This window comes from Pristiophorus japonicus, chromosome 4 (assembly GCF_044704955.1).
Source record: "Pristiophorus japonicus isolate sPriJap1 chromosome 4, sPriJap1.hap1, whole genome shotgun sequence".
NCBI classification, from domain to species: Eukaryota; Metazoa; Chordata; class Chondrichthyes; family Pristiophoridae; genus Pristiophorus; species Pristiophorus japonicus.
In genome coordinates this window covers 167,396,515-167,417,039 of record NC_091980.1, presented here as the reverse complement: position 1 = coordinate 167,417,039, position 20,525 = coordinate 167,396,515, and the positions used below count along the sequence as shown (strand labels likewise).

At 49.1% G+C, this 20,525-nt stretch overlaps 1 protein-coding gene and 1 long non-coding RNA gene across 4 annotated transcripts in view; one reads left to right on the top strand and one right to left on the bottom strand.

Moving 5' to 3' along the window:
* The window catches only part of LOC139263163 (uncharacterized), a 50,790-nt gene that overhangs the window by 12,574 nt on the left and 17,691 nt on the right, over positions 1-20,525 (top strand). The window lies entirely within an intron of this gene.
* rad51b (RAD51 paralog B) overlaps positions 570-20,525 on the bottom strand; it is a 667,540-nt gene continuing 647,584 nt past the window's right edge. For all 3 annotated transcript variants that reach the window (XM_070878815.1, XM_070878816.1, XM_070878817.1), the window contains one exon: positions 570-2,188. In XM_070878815.1, the coding sequence (XP_070734916.1) occupies positions 2,073-2,188 (116 nt within the window). In that variant the 3' untranslated portion in view covers positions 570-2,072. The remainder of the gene's footprint in view (positions 2,189-20,525) is intronic.

Here is a 20,525-nt window from a genome sequence, read left to right as displayed (position 1 = left end):
TTGAGGAGACAGGGAGCCCCCGGAGTGAAGGAGCTGGTTTAACATCAGCAGGGATTAACCGCAGTTATTAACCCGGTGGGGAGTCAGCAGCAGAGCAGTTCGTACTAGGCCCGGACACTGATCCTTCACTTCAGTACCCTGTACACGGACCGTGTGACTGTTGACTCCCAGGTCTATGAGAACACCTGTGGTGCGAATAGTCTGGACACACATGCTGTGAATGAATGATTCAGCACGTTTTCATTAATTTCAATCTTTATTGGCACAAACCTGTCGAACATCAACACCACACTGGCGGGATACCACCGTTCAACGTAGTTAATCGAAGTCCTTTGCCGTGTCCGAGGCACAACAGCTGCCTCTCAGAGACAGACGCGTGAACATTTTCCCAGCAGGAGTGCCAGGAGAGTGATCAGGAACAGGAAACTGGGCTGAATCCTGCCCTTCCCAACACGGGGACCACATGCTGTCCTGGCTCAGGACTGACCTGGAGTCTGAGAGCAACGCAGGAGAAAAAGGTCATAACCCCCCCCGCCGTCCCGTTCCCCCGCCCCCACCCCCTCACCTCCACACCATGAATGTGTTTCTTAGGTAGACAAATATTGGGAAATGGGGGTCAAATGGCTGTTTGACTGGGCAGGGCAGTTGGAGGCAGGAGGTCATGTGATGAAACCTCCAGGAATATGTCCAATCAGAGTTGGCAACCCTACCCTGGCTCGGGGCAGCCATCAAAGCCCAGGCCGGGACCGAAGTCCACACTCGGCACATGGTCACGGTGTCATCGTGGCCCTGCCCATTGACGCTGCCAGTCCAACGAGAGGTTGAATCAACATTACTCAGAACGGACATAATTCCCAACCCTCGGGGCCCGCTGTCGGGACTCACTGGCTCACACTCTGTAACTGGCTGGAGAATCCCTCTGTCCTGTTCTTGTTTGGACCAGAGGCAGTGTTACAGGCGTAAAGTTGACATCTTAAGGGCCCAATGTGGCGGGTCGCGTGTATGCATTCATTCTGTGCTGGATGTGTCCCGCCTGCCATATTGGTCAGGGCTCCTCATCAACCTGGGGACCTAATGCCTGTTTCAGGCCCCCTGTCCAAACTGGACTGCGAATGACCACAGAATGTGTCATGCATGGTGTAGGCAGGCGTTCAACAGCTGAAGCTGCGGTCCTTAAAGGGTTGGCCACCCCCCCGCCCCCGAAAGGTCAGTTAGACGTTATTTTACTCACCTTGTGGTGGAGTCCGGAAGATGAGGAGTGCTCCTCCTGCCTCCACCTTCAAACACCGGGTGCACTGACAACCACCACGTGCTGCTCACCCCCCCCGCATGATTTCATCCCCTCTGACTCTTGGGTGCAGTTCCCCCGCCCCCAATCCTACATTACCCCGTCCATGTGGCCACTATTCATACGCAGTGTAGACAGTGAGTGTCAGCAGGCTATTTCACCGTGAGGGTATCACAGTGTAGCCCGATCCTGGCCTTTCACACTATTTCCAGTGGGGGGGGGGGGGGGGGGGGGTTACTGAACTTTGATCACCCTGGCTGATTAATTTGCCCCCCCTTAGCCGAGTTGCTGTGAGGCCGAGTGTAGCAGCATCAGGCAGGCCGGGAATCGGACCTGGCACTTTCCGAACCTCAGTGCGTGCACTCACAAATCGGGCTTGTAGGCATGCGTCCTTATTGGGGTCGATTTAAGCTGAACGCCTGGCCTCCAAATACTTTGACTCTTGAATAAGGCTCAGCCAAAGGATGTGCCTTATGTTCGGTTTTGGGGAGTCCACGACAGGTCTTTGGTGATGTCCCTGCAATACATTTATTTCACGTCGTATGTCACCGTATACACTGCGCCGTCGACCCATAACTTCCCAAGTGAATACTTCATAGCCTGGGTGTCCCAGTCCATCAGCTCTTCGTTCCAAATGCTTCTCCATTCAGCAGGCAGTCCCAGTCCCAATATTGTCAGGAGAGGATCAATATTCGCTGACCCAGGCAATCAGTACAGCCAGTCCATTCTAAGAGTGTGGGCCAAAGCTTGGTCTGTTTTGGACTGGCGCTCGATGCTGGGCTGGTCAGGGTTTGGCCTGGGTTAGGCCGGGCCGGTCCAGGCCTGAGCAGTAGTCGAACGAGCTCCGCACTCTAATTGGCTGGAGTCCGGGATCTGTGCCCTCGAGTTGGCTGTCTTCACCTGGAGAAGAGAGACAGACGGAAGAGTTAAACAGGCTACTTAATTTCCCAAAGCATTAATTCCCAGGCCATCTCCACTGCTGCCAAGCAGGACTATTTGAAGAGCTGTCTCAATGGCCCTATGTTGCTTTCAGTCATCCAGACCAGGAATCAGCCGGTTTTAACTCTACTGAGTTAGCTGATCTCATATTTGGAGTACTAGGCACAGTTCTACTCTCCATATTCCAAAAAGAACTGGACAAGGTGCAAAAAAGACTTACATGGATGGTATCAGAACTGATAGATTATAACTATCAAGAAAGACTGAACAGGCTGGAACTCTTTGCTCTAGAAAAGAGGAGGCTGAGGGCTGACCTGAGCATAGAATCAGAAGTTTACAGCACGGAAGGAGGCCATTTCGGCCCATCATGTCCGTGCTGGCCAACAAGAGGCTATCCAGCCTAATCCCACTTTCCAGCTCTAGGTCCGTAGCCCTGTAGGTTACGGCACTTCAAGTGCACATCCAAGTACTTTTTAAATGTGGTGAGGGTTTCTGCCTCTACCACCCTTTCAGGCAGTGAGTTCCAGACCCCCAAACCCTCTGGGTGAAGAAACTTCCCCTCAAATCCCCTATATACCTCCCCCAAATTAATTTAAATCTATGCCCCCTGGTTGTTGACCCCTCTGCTAAGGGAAATAGGCCCTTTCTATCCACTATGTCTAGGCCCTCATAATTTCATACACCTCAATGAGGTCTCCCCTCAGCCTCCTCTGTTCCAAGGAAAACAAACCCAGCCTATCCAATTTGCCCTCATAGCTAAGATTCTCCAGACCCTCGTAAATCTCTTCTGTACCCTCTCCAGTGCAATCACATCCTTCTTGTAATGTGGTGACCAGAACTGCGTGCAGTATTTCAGCTTTGGCCTAACCAGTTCAAGCCAGTTTAAACAGTTCAAGCATAACCCCCTGCTCTTTTATTCCCTGCCTCGACTATTAAAGGCAATCATTCCGTATGCCTTCTTAACCACCTTATCTACCTGGTCTACCACCTTCAGGGATCTGTGGACATGCACTCCAAGGTCCCTTTGTTCCTCTACACTTCTCGGTATCCTACCATTTAATGTGTATTCCCTTGCCTTGTTAGCCTTCCCCAAATGCATTACCTCACACTTCTCCGGATTAAATTCCATTTGCCACTATTCTGCCCACCTGACCAGTTGACTGATATCTTCCTGCAGTCCGCAGCTTTTTCTTCCTTATCAACCACACAGCCGACTTTTTTATCATCTGCAAACTTCATAATTTTACCCCCTATATCAAGTCTAGATCATTGATGTATACCACAAAAAGCAATATAGGTCTTTAAAATTATGATAGGATAAACATAGAGAGGATGTTACCATTTGTGGGTGAGTTCAAAACTAGTGGCCACAAATACATTAGCCAGAAAGGAATTCAGGAGAAATTTTTTTACCCAGAGAGTGGTAAGAATGCAGAACTTGCTACCACATGGAGTATTTGGAGTGTTATATATGCAGACTATAGATACACTCACTGTGTAGTCACATTATAGTTGCATAAGATGGAGACTTGTTACCTGATGTACTATCAAAAAGGTTTACACTGTGTATATACTATGCTGGCACCACTAGAGGGTGCAATTGGCGGAGAGCGGGGTTTCCTGCCCCTGTGGCAGAGGCTGTCCACCAGAGGGCACTGCGGTGGGAGACCTGAGGGTCACCTGCATAGGTGTGCAGGGCCCAGTATAAAAGACTGCCCACCATGCTCGTGCCTCACTCTGGAGTTACGAATAAAGGACCAAGGTCACTACAGTTTGAGTATAACACATTGCCTTGTGGTGTCATTCATAACTGCATTACACACATAACATGGAGGATAAATCATTCTCATCCTCCCTGCTCTTATATTCTATGCCTTGGCCAATAAAGGCAAGCATTCCGTATGCTTTCTTAACCACCTTATCCACCTGGCCTGCAACTTTCAGGGATCTGTGGACAAGCACTCCAAGGTCCCTTTGTTCATCTACACTATTAAGTGGCCTACTGCTAATTGTATATACCCTTTCCTTATTAGCCCTCCCAAAGTGCATCACCTCACACTTCTCTGAATTAAATTCCATTTGTCACTGCTCCGCCCACCTGACCAGTAGATTGATATCCTCCTGCAGCCCATGACTTTCCTCTTCATTATTAGTGTCATCTGCAAACTTCTTAATCATACTCCCTATATTCAAATCTACATCATTGATATATACCACAAAAAGCAAGGGACCCAGTACTGAGCCCTGTGGAACCACACTGGAAACATCTTTCCAGTCACAAAAACATCCATCAATCATTACCCTTTGCTTCCTACCTCCAAGCCAATTTTGGATCCAACTTGCCACTTTGCCCTGGATCCCATGGGCTTTAACCTTCATGACCAGTCTACCATGCGGGACCTTATCAAAAGCCTTGCTGAAGTCCATATATACTACATCGTACGCACTACCCTCATCGACCTTCTTGGTTACCTCCTCAAAAAATTCAATCAGGTTAGTCAAACACAATCTTCCCTTAATAAATCCGTGCTGACTGTCCCTAATTAATCCTTGCCTATCCAAATGCAGATTTATCCCGTCTTTCAGGATTTTTTCCAATAATTTTCCCACCACTGAGGTTAGGCTGACAGGCCTGTAATTACTCGGCCTATCCCTTTCTCCCTTCTTAAACAAGGGTACTACATTAGCAGTCCTCCAATCCTCTGGCACCATGCCCAAATCCAAAGAGGACTGGAAAATCAAGGCCTCTGCTATTTCCTCTTTTACTTCGCTCAACAACCTGGGATGCATTTCATCCGGGCCTGGCGACTTAATTACTTTCAAAGCTGTTAAACCCCTTAATACTTCCTCTCTCACTATATTTATTTCATCCAGAATATTACACTGCTCCTCTATAGCAGTATCTGCATTACCTCTTTCCTTTGTGAAAACAGATGCAAAGTATTCGTTAAGAACCCTACCAACATCTTCTGCCTTCACACAAAGATTACCCTCATGATCTCTAATTGGTCCTACACTTTCCTTAGTTACCCTCGTACTCTTAATATATTTATAGAACATCTTAGCATTTTCCTTAATTTTACTGGCCAAGAATTTCTCGTGCTCTCTCTTAGCATTCCTAATATCCTTTTTAATTTTGCCTCTTAACTTTCTATATTCCTCTAAAGATTCTAAAGTATTTAGCTGTTGGTATGTGACATAAGTGTCCCTTTTTTTCTTAATTCTCTCCTGTCAGTCCCAAGACATCCAGGGGGCTCTAGAATTATTTTTCCCAGCCTTTTTCTTTAAGGGCACATGTTTGGCCTGAACCTTTCGGATCTCCTCCTTGAATGCCTCCCACTATTTACCCAGAGAGTGGTGAGAATATGGAACTCGCTGCAACAGGGAGGTTGAAGCGAATAGTTTAGATGTATTTAAGGGGCAGTTGGATACGTCTTCTTCCCGTGACTGAGGAGCTCCTCCCGGAGTCACAGTGCGGATTTCGTCCCCTACGGGGCACAACGGACATGATTTTTGCAGCAATACAGCTACAGGAAAAATGCAAGGAACAGCGCCATCCCTTATACATGGCCTTCTTCGACCTTACAAAGGCCTTTGACACTGCCAACTGCGAGGGTCAATGGAGCGTCCTCCTCCGTTTCGGATGTCCCCAAAAGTTCGTCACCATCCTCTGCCTGCTCCACGACGACATGCAAGCCGTGATCCTGACCAACGGATCCATCACAGACCCAATCCGCATCCGGACTGGGGTCAAACAGGGCTGCGTCATCGCCCCAACCCTCTTCTCAATCTTTCTTGCCACCATGCTCCACCTCACAGTCAACAAGCTCCCCGCTGGAGTGGAACTAAACTACAGAACCAGTGGGAACCTGTTCAACCTGCGCCGTCTCCAGGCCAGGTCAAAGACCACCCCAACCTCTGTCGTCGAGCTATAGTACACGGACGATGCCTGCGTCTGCGCACATACAGAGGCTGAACTCCAGGACATAGTCGGCGTATTTACTGAGGCGTACGAAAGCATGGGCCTTACGCTAAGCATCCGTAAGACAAAGGTCCTCCACCAGCCTGTCCTCACCGCACAGCACTGCCCCCCAGTCATCAAGATCCACGGCGCGGCCCTGGACACCGTGGACTACTTCCCATATCTCGGGAGCCTCCTATCAACAAGAGCAGGCATTGACGACGAGATCCAACACTGCCTCCAGTGTGCCAGTGCAGCCTTCGGCCGCCTGAGGAAAAAAGTGTTTGAAGACCAGGCCCCCAAAACTGCCACCAAGCTCATGGTCTACAGGGTTGCAGTAATACCTGCCTTCCTGTATGGCTCAAAGACATGGACCATGTACAGCAGACACCTCAAGTTGCTGGAGAAATACCACCAACGATGTCTCCGCAAGATCCTCCAAATCCCCTGGGAAGACAGGCGCACCAACATTAGCGTCCTCGTCCAGGCTAACATCCCCAGCATTGAAGCACTGACCACACTCGATCAGTTCCACTGGGCAGGCCACATAGTTTGCATGCCAGACACGAGACTCCAAAAGCAAGCGCTCTACTCGGAGTTCGTTCACGGCAAACGAGCCAAAGGTGGGCAGCGGCAATGCTACAAGGACACCCTCAAAGCCTCCCTGATAAAGTGCGACATCCCCACTGACACCTAGGAGTGCCTGGCCCAAGACCGCCCTAAGTAGAGGAAGTGCATCCGAGAGGGCGCTGAGCACCTCGAGTCTCAATGCCGAGAGCACGTAGAAATCAAGCGCAGGCAGCGGAAAGAGTGTGCAGCAAACCAGTCCCACCCATCCCTTCCCTCAATGACTATCTGTCCCACCTGTGACAGAGTCTATAGCTCTCGTATTGAACTGTTCAGCCACCTAAGAACTCACTTCAGGAGTGGAAGCAAGCCTTCCTCGATTCTGAGGGATTGCCTATGATGATATGGGGATAAGCATATGAGGGAGAAGGGAATAGAGGGTTATGCTGATAGGGTTAGATGAGGAAAGATGGGAGGAGGCTCGAGTGGAGCATAACCGCCGACATGGACTGGTTGGGGCGAATAGTCTGTTTCTGTATATTCTACATTAGCTCAGTGAGGGCGCTCCTAACAGGCTGTGTGGTATTTTTGCCTCATCGTCACTGAGCTGGGATGGAGGAGCTATGGGGCAATGGAGTGGAACAAAATCAGGCAGGGTTTCCACCCCTGATCACAATCCAGTGACCCCGTTTCCTGGACCATGCTGACCTGTGATCTTCGGGCAAAGAAAAGACCACACTCGGGTGCAATGCCTTCCATGGTTAAATTACCCGCTACTCCCCAGCGCACAGTCAGCACCTTTGGGGGAGAAGGGGAAATAAAAAATGACGGAAGAGTGGGCAGGCCCATGTGCCTCCTCTTGCCTGGTCTATTGAAGGGTGACCCTGGGGTACAATTGGGCGCAGGGAGCGGTGCAGACAGTGAGTACAGAGCAGGTAGAAAGTGCCCAGGTGACTGGGGCTGTCAGTGTATGAGCGAAGTACAGTCACAGGGAAAGTCCAGGTACTAGTGTGGTCTCCCAGCGACAGGGAGCTGAACCCCTCCGCTGGTGTTTATCAGGGAGAGCGCGTCTTACCATCAGCAGAGCAAAGTACCTGACAGGGAGGTGATAATGACTGACATCAGCTGTCTGAGGAAGAGGTTCTCAATGAAAGGCCTGTGCCGCTAAGGCTTGGACTTTGATCTCAAATGCGGGCACAGAATCTGTCCTCTCCCCACTTTGCTGCTCCTAGCAGGTTGTGTGGTATTTCCCCACCCTGACAGGTTCGACTGCATAGCCCGCTGGCACCTCCCTCGACTGTATATTCTTCATGCAAGGCTGCACTGAGAATGGCAGCAAGATGTGGGGGTGGGGGTTGTGTGTTGGGTGGGGTGTGTGTGTGTGGTGGTGCTTAGAGTGTGTGTGGGGGTGCATGTGGGAGTGGGGGGGGGTGTGTGTGTGGGGGTGCTTAAGGTGTGTGTGGGGGTGCATGTGGGAGTGCATGTGTTGGGGGGGTGGTGTGAGGGGGTGCATATGGAAGTGGGGGGTGTGTGGGGTATGGGTGTGTGTGTGGGGCTGTGTGTGGGGGGGGTGAGGGGGAGTGTGTGTGGGGGGTGGGGTGTGGGGTGTGGGGGGGGGGTTGGTTTTGGAGTGGGGTGTGTGGGGGGGTGGGAGGTGTGTGGGAGGGTGCATGTGGGAGTCGGGGGTGTGTGTGGGTGTGTGTGTTGGGGTGTGTGTGGGAGTGTGTGGGGTGCGTATGTGGGAGGGCGGATGTGTGAGGGGTGGGTGCGTGTGTGTGGGGGTGGTTGTGGGGGATGTGTGTGGGGGTGGGTGTGGGGGTGTGTGAGGAAGGGGAAATATGTGTATTCTTACTTATAATTTACCCCTCAAATCAATAGGGTTTGCAACATTAAGTGTTACATGTCACAGATTTAATAAGTATTCAATAATTAAACGTTGACTTGACAGCAGTACTTACACAACACCTTCTGAGTTTTAGCCAGAGAATTCAAACGTGTTAACAGTTCAGAGCTCGTTATATAGGCTGATCAAACCTTAATCGAATTCCAAAGTATCTGTTCTAACACCCATTTTTTATACCTTTTTATTACCCCTTTTATATGATAATTTGCGTGTTTGCATAACTACATCAAAAGATGTCTTTGCTTATGTTTCATTCATACATTTCATTTATAAAGAGCAAGAGGATAACTAACGGGCTTAGTATAGACCAAAAAGGTAATATGTGTGTGGAGGTGGAAGACATGGGTATGGTTTTTAATGAATACTTTGTGTCTGTCTTCAAAGGAGAGGCGATGCAGACATTGTCCAGCAACGTAGCCCACCCTTGGTGCGACACTGAAGGTGATGTGCTCTGAGGGTGTCACTGACAGTCTATGTGCAGCATAGTGTTATAGGAGTTCCCAACAATCCAAATGTAGTTCAGACCCAGACCGAGGAGCTAGGTTCCCCAACTTGTAGCAACGGGAATCATAGGTCTGCAATGGAACGTATGGGTAAAAATAAACATGAGAGCGGAGAGCCCCACAGGGGGTGCACGGGGCTCTGGCTGACTGCCCCATGGGGGGGGGGGGGGCACAGGGCTCTGGCTGACTGCCCCACAAGGGGGGGGGGCCCACAGGGCTCTGTCTGACTGCCCCACAAGGGGGGGGGGGCACAGGGCTCTGTCTGGCTGCCCCACAAGGGGGGGGGGCACAGGGCTCTGTCTGACTGCCCCACAAGGGGGGGCACAGGGCTCTGGCTGACTGCCCCACGGGGGGGGGGCACAGGGCTCTGGCTGACTGCCCCACAAGGGGGGGGGGCCCACAGGGCTCTGTCTGACTGCCCCACAAGGGGGGGGGGGGCACAGGGCTCTGTCTGGCTGCCCCACAAGGGGGGGGGGGCACAGGGCTCTGTCTGACTGCCCCACAAGGGGGGGGGGGGCACGGGGCTCTGGCTGACTGCCCCACAAGGGGGGGGGGCCCACAGGGCTCTGTCTGACTGCCCCACAAGGGGGGGGGGCACAGGGCTCTGGCTGACTGCCCCACGGGGGGGGGGGGGGGCACAGGGCTCTGGCTGACTGCCCCACAAGGGGGGGGGGGCCCACAGGGCTCTGTCTGACTGCCCCACAAGGGGGGGGGGGCACAGGGCTCTGTCTGGCTGCCCCACAAGGGGGGGGGGGGCCCACAGGGCTCTGTCTGACTGCCCCACGGGGGGGCCCACAGGGCTCTGTCTGACTGCCCCACAAGGGGGGGGGGGCACAGGGCTCTGTCTGACTGCCCCACAAGGGGGGGGGGCCCACAGGGCTCTGTCTGACTGCCCCACGGGGGGGCACCGGGCTCTGACTAACTGCTGCCGCCCAGATCCCCTCAGCATAATAGAAAATGCTGAGACACTTAGCCTCTTGCCTGCACCCACTTCCTGCTCCCCCAGGTAACCTGGCTGCCTCTATACAAACCACAGTTCAAGTAAAGCAGCTTGAAGGCCGATTAGTAGAACAGTGAAACCACACGCAGAGACTGGTTCACAGTACAAGCATTCGACAGGCTTCCAATTATAAGCAGCCACCACTGGCTCAACCGCACTTTCTTAAGCTTTGCATTTTCGCCTACTCTCTCTCATTTCCCCCTGTTGCCCCTCTCCTGACTCCTTGCTGAGGTTCAGTTTGGCGTGCACAGGCATCTCGGACTGGGTATCTAGCCCAATGGTCTGAGTTTACACAGTGAGTGTCGGCAGGGTACTCGACTGCAGGGTCATCATAATAGAGCCAGATCCTGCAGTGAGCCCACCACACAGCTTCTCTTTGCAAGGTTCGAGGGCAGTGATCAGGAGCAGGAACTGTCTCTGATTCTCCCCACCTCTCCCCAGGACCAACTGGAGCGTACCTAATGAAAGAAAGAATAAGAAATAAAGAACTTGCATTTTAATAACACCTTTCACAATCTCAGGATGTACCAAAGTGCTTTATAACCAATGAAGTGCTTTTGAAGTGTAATCATTTGTGTTATGTATGTAAACATTGTAACTGTGCAAGACTTGCCATTAGAGGGCGCAACTCTTGGAGGCCCAAGAGTCACCTGCACATCTTGTGCAAAGGAGTATAAAAGGTTGTCTGCCATGCTGCTTAGGTCACATCAGTTTTAGCTCACGGTAAGTCTTGTGGAGTTTTTCCATACTTAACAATTGGCGACGAGTAACAGATTACGAACTTTCACGCGGTCATGGCTGCGGTTGGTATTCCAGAGAGATCTGTAGAAGGTGATGATTGGGAAGCCTTCGTTGAGCATCTCGACCAGTACTTCGTGGCCAACGAGCTGGATGGGGACGATAAAGCTATCAAGCACAGGGCGATTCTCCTCACCGTGTGTGGGTCCACAATATACGGCTTCATCAAGAATCGGCTAGCACAGTAGAAAGCAGCGGAGAAGACATATACAGAGTTGTGTACACTGGTTTGGAACCACCTCAAGCCGAAGGAAAGCTTCTTAATGGCCAGGTACCGCTTCTACATGCACCACCGCTCCGAGGGCCAGGATGTGGCGAGTTATGTCGCCAAACTGAGATGCCTCGCGGAAACTTGCGAATTTCCTGGATTTTTGCAGAAAATGCTGCAGGACATTTTTGTGCTTGGCATCGGCCACGAGGTCATTCTTCGCAAGCCGCTGTCCGCCGAATCCCTAGACCTGAGCAAGGCCATCACGATAGCCCAAGCATTCATATCCACGAACGATAATACCAGACAGATATCTTAGAAACATAGAAAATAGGTGCAGCAGTAGGCCATTCGACCCTTCGAGCCTGCACCACCATTCGATAAAATCATGGCTGATCATTCCCTCAGTACCCCTTTCCTGCTTTCTCTCCATACCCCTTGAACCCCTTAGCTGTAAGGGCCATATCTAACTCCCTCTTGAATATATCCAATGAACTGGCATCAACAACTCTCTGCGGCAGGGAATTCCACAGGTTAACAACTCTCTGAGTGAAGAGGTTTCTCCTCATCTCAGTCCTAAATGGCCTACCCTTATCCTAAGACTGTGTCCCCTGGTTCTGGACTTCCCCAACATCGGGAACAATCTACCCGCATCTAACCTGTCCCGTCCCGTCAGAATCTTGTATGTTTCTATGAGATCCCCTCTCATCCTTCTAAACTCCAATGAATAAAGGCCCAGTTGACCCAGTCTCTCCTCATATGTCAGTCCAGCCATCCCGGGAATCAGTCCGGTGAACCTTTGCTGCACTCCCTCAATAGCAAGAACGTCCTTCCTCAGATTAGGAGACTAAAACTGAACACAATATTCCAGGTGAGGCCTCACCAAGGCCCTGTACAACTGCAGTAAGACCTGCCTGCTCGTATACTCAAATCCCCTAGCTATGAAGGCCAACATACCATGTGCCTTCTTTACCGCCTGATGTACCTGTATGCCAACTTTCAATGATTGATGAACCATGACACCCAGACCTCGTTGCACCGCCCCTTTTCCTAATCTGCCACCATTCAGATAATATTCTGTCTTCGCGTTTTTGACCCCAAAGTGGATAATCTCACATTTATCCACATTATACTGCATCTGCCATGCATTTTCTCACTCACCGAACCTGTCTAAGTCACCCTGCAGCCTCTTAGCGTCCCCCTCACAGCTCACACTGCCACCCAGTTTAGTGTCAACTGCAAACTTGGAGATATTACACTCAATTCCTTCATCCAAAACATTGATGTATATTGTAAAAAGCTGGGGTCCCAGCACTGAGCCCTGCGGCACTCCATTAGTCACTGCCTGTCATTCTGAAAAGGACCCGTTTATCCTGACTCTCTGCTTCCTGTCTGCCAACCAGTTCTCTATCCACGTCAGTACATTACCCCCAATACCATGTGCTTTGATTTTGCACACCAATCTCTTGTGTGGGACCTTGTCAAAAGCCTTTTGAAAGTCCAAATACACCACATCCACTGGGTCTCCCTTGTCCACTCTACTGGTTACATCCTCAAAAAATTCCAGAAGATTTGTCAAGCATGATTTCCCCTTCATAACTCCATACTGACTTGGACCAATCCTGTCACTGCTTTCCAAATGCGTTGTTATTTCATTCTTAATAATTGATTCCAACATTTTCCCCACCACTGATGTCAGGCTAACTGGTCTACAATTACCCGCTTTCTCTCTCCCTCCCTTTTTAAAAAGTGGTGTTACATTAGCTACCCTCCAGTCCATAGGAACTGATCCCGAGTCGATAAGACTGTTGGAAAATGATCACCAATGCATCCCCTATTTCTAGGGCCACTTCCTTAAGTACTGTGGGATGCAGACTATCAGGCCCCGGGGATTTATCGGCCTTCAATCCCATCAATTTTCCTAACACAATTTCCCGCCTAATAAGGATATCCTTCGGTTCCTCCTTCTCACTAGACCCTCGGTCCCCTAGTACTTCCTGAAGGTTATTTGTGTCTTCCTTCGTGAAGACAGAACCAAAGTATCTGTTCAATTGGTCTGCCATTTCTTTGTTCCCCATTATAAATTCAACTGAATCCGACTGCAAGGGACCTACGTTTTTCTTCACTAATCTTTTTCTCTTCACATATCTATAGAAGCTTTTGCAGTTAGTTTTTATGTTCCCGGCAAGCTTCTTTTCGTACTCTATTTTCCCCCTCTTAATTAAACCCTTAGTCCTCCTCTGCTGAATTCTAAATTTTTCCCGGTCCTCAGGTTTGCTGCTTTTTCTGGCCAATTTATATGCCTCTTCCTTGGATTTAACACGATCCTTAATTTCCCTTGTTAGCCACAGTTGAGCCACTTTCCCCGTTTTATTTTTACTCCAGACAGGGATGTACAATTGCTGAAGTTCATCCATGTGATCTTTAAATGTTTGCCATTGCCTATCCACCATCAACCCTTTAAGTATCATTTGCCAGTCTATTCTAGCCAATTTCCTTACGTTCAGGACCCTGATTTCTGAATTAATTGTGTCACTCTCCATCCTAATAAAGAATTCTACCATGTTATGGTCACTCTTCGCTAAGGGGTCTTGCACAACAAGATTGCTAATTAGTCCTTTCTCATTACACATCACCCAGTCTAGGATGGCCAGCTCCCTGGTTGGTTCCTCGACATATTGGTATAGAAAACCATCCCTAATACACTCCAGGAAATCCTCCTCCACCACATTGCTACCAGTTTGGTTAGCCCAATCAATATGTGGATTAAAGTCACCCATGATAACTGCTGTACCTTTATTGCATGCATCCCTAATTTCTTGTTTGATGCTGTCCCCAACCTTACTACTACTGTTTGGTGGTCTGTACACAACTCCCACTAGCGTTTTCTGCCCTTTGGTAATCCGTAGCTCTACCCATACCGATTCCACATCATCCAAGCTAATGTCCTTTCTTACTATTGCATTAATTTCCTCTTTAACCAGCAATACCACCCCGCCTCCTTTTCCTTTCTGTCTATCCTTCCTAAATGCTGAATACCCCTGGATGTTGAGTTCCCATACTTGGTCACCCTGGAGCCATGTCTCCGTGATGCCAATTACATCATACCCAGTAACTGCTATCTGCACAGTTAATTCATCCACCTTATTCCGAATACTCTTCGCATTGAGGCACAGAGCCTTCAGGCTTGTCTTCCTAACACACTTTACCCCTTTAGAATGTTGCTGTAATGTGGCTCTTTTTGCTTTTTGCCTTAGGTTTCTCTGCCCTCCACTTTTACTTTTCTTCTTTCTATCTTTTGCTTCTGCCGCCATTCTACTTCCCTCTATCTCCCTGCATAGGTTCCCATCCCCCTGTCATATTAGTTTAACTCCTCCCCAACAGCACGAGCAAACATTCCCCCAGGACATTGGTTCCGGTCCTGTCCAGGTGCAGACCATCTGGTTTGTACTGGTCCCAACTCCCCCAGAACCGGTTCCAATGTCCCAGGAATTTGCATCCCTCCCTGCTGCGCCACTCCTCAAGCCACGTATTCATCTGAGCTATCCCGCAATTCCTACTCTGACTAGCACGTGGCACTGGTAGCAATCCTGAGATTACTACTTTTGAGGTGCTACTTTTTAATTTAGCTCCTAGCTAGCTAAATTTGTCTTGTAGGACCTCATCCCTTCCCAGCATCAAAGCTCACCGGAATGTACTGTGCATAAAATAATGTCGCTAGCAGGCAGAACTGTACATGGCAGGGCCTACATGTCTGCAGCTGCAAGACATATGATGACTCAGAGTCCTCCATCAGGCGTGAATGCAAATCCATTAGCAACATGTTGGCGCTGCGGGGGTAATCATCGAGCCCATCAATGTCGATTCAAGCATTACATGTGCAAAGGCTGCGAAACAATGGGGCACCTCCAGCGAATGTGCAAGAGTGCCACAACTCACCACGTGGCAGAGTCGGCAGAGGATGACCGATCCAGCGCAGATCACGCAGAACAAACAAGAGAGGCAACTCAACCCGAGGAAGAAGTGTATCGAGTACACATCTTCACCACCAAGAGCCCTCCTATCATGCTGAAAGTCAAATTAAAAGGTATTCCGGTATCAATGGAGTTGGACACGGTGGGGCGAGTCAGTCAATTAAGAGCAGAAGGCTTTTGAAAAACTGTGGGGCAACAAGGCACAAAGTCCCAAACTGAGCCCGATTCAGATAAAGCTGCGCACCTACACCAAAGAGCTCATATCAGTCATTGGCAGTGCGGCAGTCAAGTTATCATATGATGGACCTGTGCATGATTTATCACTGTGAATTGTACCAGGCGATGACCCAACGCTATTCAGCAGAAGCTGGCTGGGAAAGATTCGATGGAACCGGGATGGCTTCAAAGCACTATCTTCAGTGAATGATGGCTCGTGTGCTCAAGTGCTGAGCAAGTTTCCGTCGCTATTTGAACCAGGCATTGGCAACTTCACGGGCGCCAAGGTGCAGATCCATCTAGTCCCCGATGCAAGGCCCGTTCATCACAAGGCTCGTGCGGTTTCAGATATGATGAGGGAGAAAGTCAAGATCGAACTGGACAGACTTCAACGAGAGGGAATCATATCGCTAGTCGAGTTCAACGAGTGGGTCAGTCTGATTGTTTCGGTGTTGAAAAGCGATGGCACGGTCAGAATCTGCGGAGACTACAAGATAACGATCAACCGGGTTTCAGTCATGGCAGGAGAGCTCAGACATGTGTTGTGCTCCTCCTGTACTATGTGGCAAGTCAGGGACACTGACGACTACATATGCGGTAAATGTATCCGGCTGCAGCTCCTGACAGACAACATTGCGGCACTGGAGCTGCGGGTGGATTCACTCTGGAGCATCCACGATGCCACGATTCGGTCATCCTCCTACAAAACAGATACACCGCTTTGGGTACTGTTGAGGGGGATAACTCATCAGGGGAGGGCAGCAGCAGCCAAGTCCATGGCACCATGGCTGGCTCTACTGCACAGGAGGGCAGGAAAAAGAGTGGGAGAGCTATAGTGATAGAGGATTCTATTGTAAGGGGAATAGATGGACGTTTCTGCGGCCGCAACCGAAACTCCAGGATGGTATGTTGCCTCCCTGGGGCAAGGGTCAAGGATATCTCGGAGCGGGTGCAGGACATTTTGAAGGGGGAGGGTAAACAGCCAGTTGTCGTGGTGCATCTAGGTACCAACGATATAGGTAAAAAACGGGATGAGGTCCTACAAGACGAATTTAGGGAGCTAGGAGCTAAATTAAAAAGTAGGACCTCAAAAGTAGTAATCTCAGGATTGCTACCAGTGCCACGTGCTAGTCAGAGTAGGAATCGCAGGATAGCTCAGATGAATACGTGGCTTGAGGAGTGGTGCAGAAGAGAGGGATTCAAATTCTTGGGACATTGGAACCGGTTCTGGGGGAGGTGGGACCAGTACAAACCGGACAGGAGCAGAACCAATGTCCTTGGGGTAGTGTTTGCTAGTGCTGTTGGAGAGGAGTTAAACTAATATGGCAGGGGGATGGGAACCTATGCAGGGAGACAGAGGGAAGTAGAATGGGGGCAGAAGCAAAAGATAGAAAGAAGAAAAGTAAAAGTGGAGGGCAGAGAAACCCAAGGCAAAAAGCAAAAAGGGCCACATTACAGCAAAATCCTAAAGGGGCAAAAGGTGTTAAAAAGACAAGCCTGAAGGCCCTATGCCTCAATGCAAGGAGTATTCGGAATAAGGTGGACGAATTAACTACGCAGATAGCAGTTAACGGATATGATGTAATTGGCATCACGGAGACCTGGCTCCAGGGTGACCAAGGCTGGGAACTCAACATCCAGGGGTATTCAACATTTAGGAAGGATAGGCAGAGAGGAAAAGGAGGCGGGGTGGCGTTGCTGGTTAAAGAGGAAATTAATGCAATAGTAAGGAAGGACATTAACTTGGATGATGTGGAATCTGTATGGGTGGAGCTACGGAATACCAAAGGGCAGAAAACGCTAGTGGGAGTTGTGTAGTAATGAGGATGGGGACAGCATCAAACAAGAAATTAGGGATGCGTGCAATAAAGGTACAGCAGTTATCGTGGGTGACTTTAATCTACATATTGACTGGGCTAAGCAAGCTGGTAGCAATGCGGTGGAGGAGGATTTCCTGGAGTGTATTAGGGATGGTTTTCTAGACCAATATGTCGAGGAACCAACTAGAGGGCTGGCCATCCTACACTGGGTGATGTATAATGAGAAAGGACTAATTAACAATCTTGTTGTGCAAGGCCCTTTGGGGAAGTGTGACCATAATATGATAGAATTCTTTAAGATGGAGAGTGACACAGTTAATTCAGAGACTACTGTCCTGAACTTGGGGAAAGGTAACTTCGATGGTATGAGACGTGAATTGGCTAGAATGGACTGGTGGGTGATACTTAAAAGGTTGACGGTGGATAGGCAATGGCAAACATTTAAAGATCACATGGATGAACTTCAGCAATTGTACATCCCTGTCTGGAGTAAAAATAAAACAGGGAAGGTGGCTCATCCGTGGCTAACAAACGAAATTAAGGATAGTGTTAAATCCAAGGAGAGGCTTATAAATTGGCCAGAAAAAGCAGCAAACCTGAGGACTGGGAGAATTTTGTAATACAGCAGAGGAGGACAAAGGGTTTAATTAGGAGGGGAAAATAAAGTATGAGCGGAAGCTTGCTGGGAAAATAAAAACTGACTGCTAAAGTTTCCATAGATATGTGCAGAGAAAAAGATTAGTGAAAACAAACGTAAGTCCCTTGCAGTCAGATTCAGGTGAATTTATAATGGGGAACAAAGAAATGGCGGACCAGTTAAACAAATACTTTGGTTCTGTTTTCACGAAGGAAGACACAAATAACCTTCCGGAAATACTAGGGGACCGAGGGTCCAGTGAGATGGAGGAACTGAGGGATATCCTTATAAAGTGGAAATTGTGTTAGGGAAATTGATGGGATTGAAGGCCGATAAATCCCCGGGGCCTGATAGTCTGCATCCCAGAGTACTTAAGGAAGTGGCCCTAGAAATAGTGAATGCATTGGTGATTATTTTCCAACTCTGGATCAGTTCCTATGGACTGAAGGGTAGCTAATGTAACACCACTGCTTAAATAGGAGGGAGAGAGAAAATGGGTAATTATAGACCGGTTAGCTTGACATTAGTAGTGAGAAAAATGTTGGAATCAATTATAGCAGCGCATTTGGAAAGCAGTAACAGGATTGGTCCAAGTCAGCATGGATTTATGAAAGGGAAATCATGCTTGACAAATCTTCTGGAATTTTTTGAGGATGTAACTAGTAGAGTGGACAAGGGAGAACCAGTGGATGTGGTGTATTTGGACTTTCAAAAGGCTTTTGACCAGGTCCCACACAAGAGATTGGTGTGCAAAATTAAAGCACATGGTATTGGGGGTAATATACTGACATGGATAGAGAACTGGTTGGCGGACAGGAAGCAGAGAGTCGGGATAAACGGGTCCTTTTCAGAATGACAGGCAGTGACTAGTGGAGTACCGCAGGGCTCAGTGCTGGGACCCCAGCTTTTTACAATATACATTAATGATTTAGATGAAGGAATTGAGTGTATTATCTCCAAGTTTGCAGATGACACTAAACTGGGTGGCAGTGTGAGCTGTGAGGAGGACCTTAAAAGTCTGCAGGGTGACTTGGACAGGTTACCAGTGGGCAAATGCATGGCAGATGCAGTATAATGTGGATAAATGTGAGGTAATCCACTTTGGGGACAAAAACACAAATGCAGAATATTATCTGAATGGTGGCAGATTTGGAAAGGGGGAGGTGGTCATGGTTCATCAGTCATTGAAAGTTGGCATACAGGTACAGCAGGCGGTAAAGAAGGCAAATGGTATGTTGGCCTTCATAGCTAGGGGATTTGAGTATAGGAGCAGGGAGGCCTTACTGCAGTTGTACAGGGCCTTGGTGAAGTCTCACCTGGAATATTGTGTTCAGTTTTGGTCTCCTAATCTGAGGAAGGACGTTCTTGCTGTTGAGGGAGTGCAGCGAAGGTTCACCAGACTGATTCCCGGGATGACGGGACTGACATATGAGGAGAGACTGGATCAACTGGGCTTTTATACACTGGAATTTAGAAGAATGAGAGGGGATCTCATAGAAACTTACAAGATTCTGACGGGACTGGACAGGTTAGATGCGGGAAGAATGTTCCCAATGATTTGTAAGTCCAGAATCAGAGGACACAGTCTTAGGATAAGGGTAGGCCATTTAGGACTGAGATGAGGAGAAACTTCTTCACTCAGAGAGTTGTTAACCTGTGGAATTCCCGACCGCAGAGAGTTGTTGATGCCAGTTCATTGGATATATTCAAGAGGGAGTTAGATATGGCCCTTACGGCTAAGGGGATCAAGGGGTATGGAGAGAAAGCAGGAAAGGGGTACTGAGGGAATGATCAGCCATAAGCTTATTGAATGGTGGTGTAGAGTCGAAGGGCCGAATGGCACACTTCTGCACTTATTTTCTATGTTTCTATGTAACCGAGTCGTTACAAGACCAGTCCAGCTACCCAAGGCGGATGATTTGTTCGCAATGTTAGCTGGGGGGAAGTCGTTCACCAAGTTGGACCTAACCTCTACCTACATGACACAGGAGCTGGCTGAATCTTCGAAAAGATTGATGTGCATCAACACGCACAAAGGACTGTTTATATACCACAGGTGCCCTTTTGGGATTCGCTCGGCTGCTGCCATCTTCCAGAGGAACATGGAGAGTCTGCTGAAATTGGTTCCGCGCACTGTTGTGTTTCAAGATGACATCCTGATCACTGGTCGTGACATCACCGAACACCTGCATAACCTGGAAGTGGTTCTAAGTCGACTGGACAGAGTGGGACTCAGGCTGAAACACTCCAAGTGCGTTTTCCTGGCGCCAGAGGTCGAATTTTTTGGGAGAAAGATTGCGGCAGACGTCATCAGACCCACGGACTCAAAGACAGAGGTCATCAAGAATGCACCCAGACCACAGAATGTGACAGAGCTGCGCTCGATCCTGGGACTCCGCAACTATTTTGGTAACTTTCTACCATGGTTAAGCACTTTGCTGGAACCGTTGCATATGTTGCTACGTAAGGGTGACGACTGGGTTTTGAGTAAATCTCAAGAGACAGCCTTTGAGAAGGCCAGAAACCTAATGTTACTTGTACTGTATGACTCGTGTAAACAATTAGGGCTAGCTTGTGATGCATTTTCGTACGGGGTCGGCTGTGTGTTACAGCAAACCAATGTATCGGGCAAACTTTAACCGGTTGCATACGTGTCTAGAAGTCTGTCTAAGGCTGAAAGAGGCTACAGTATGGTCGAGAAAGAGGCGTTA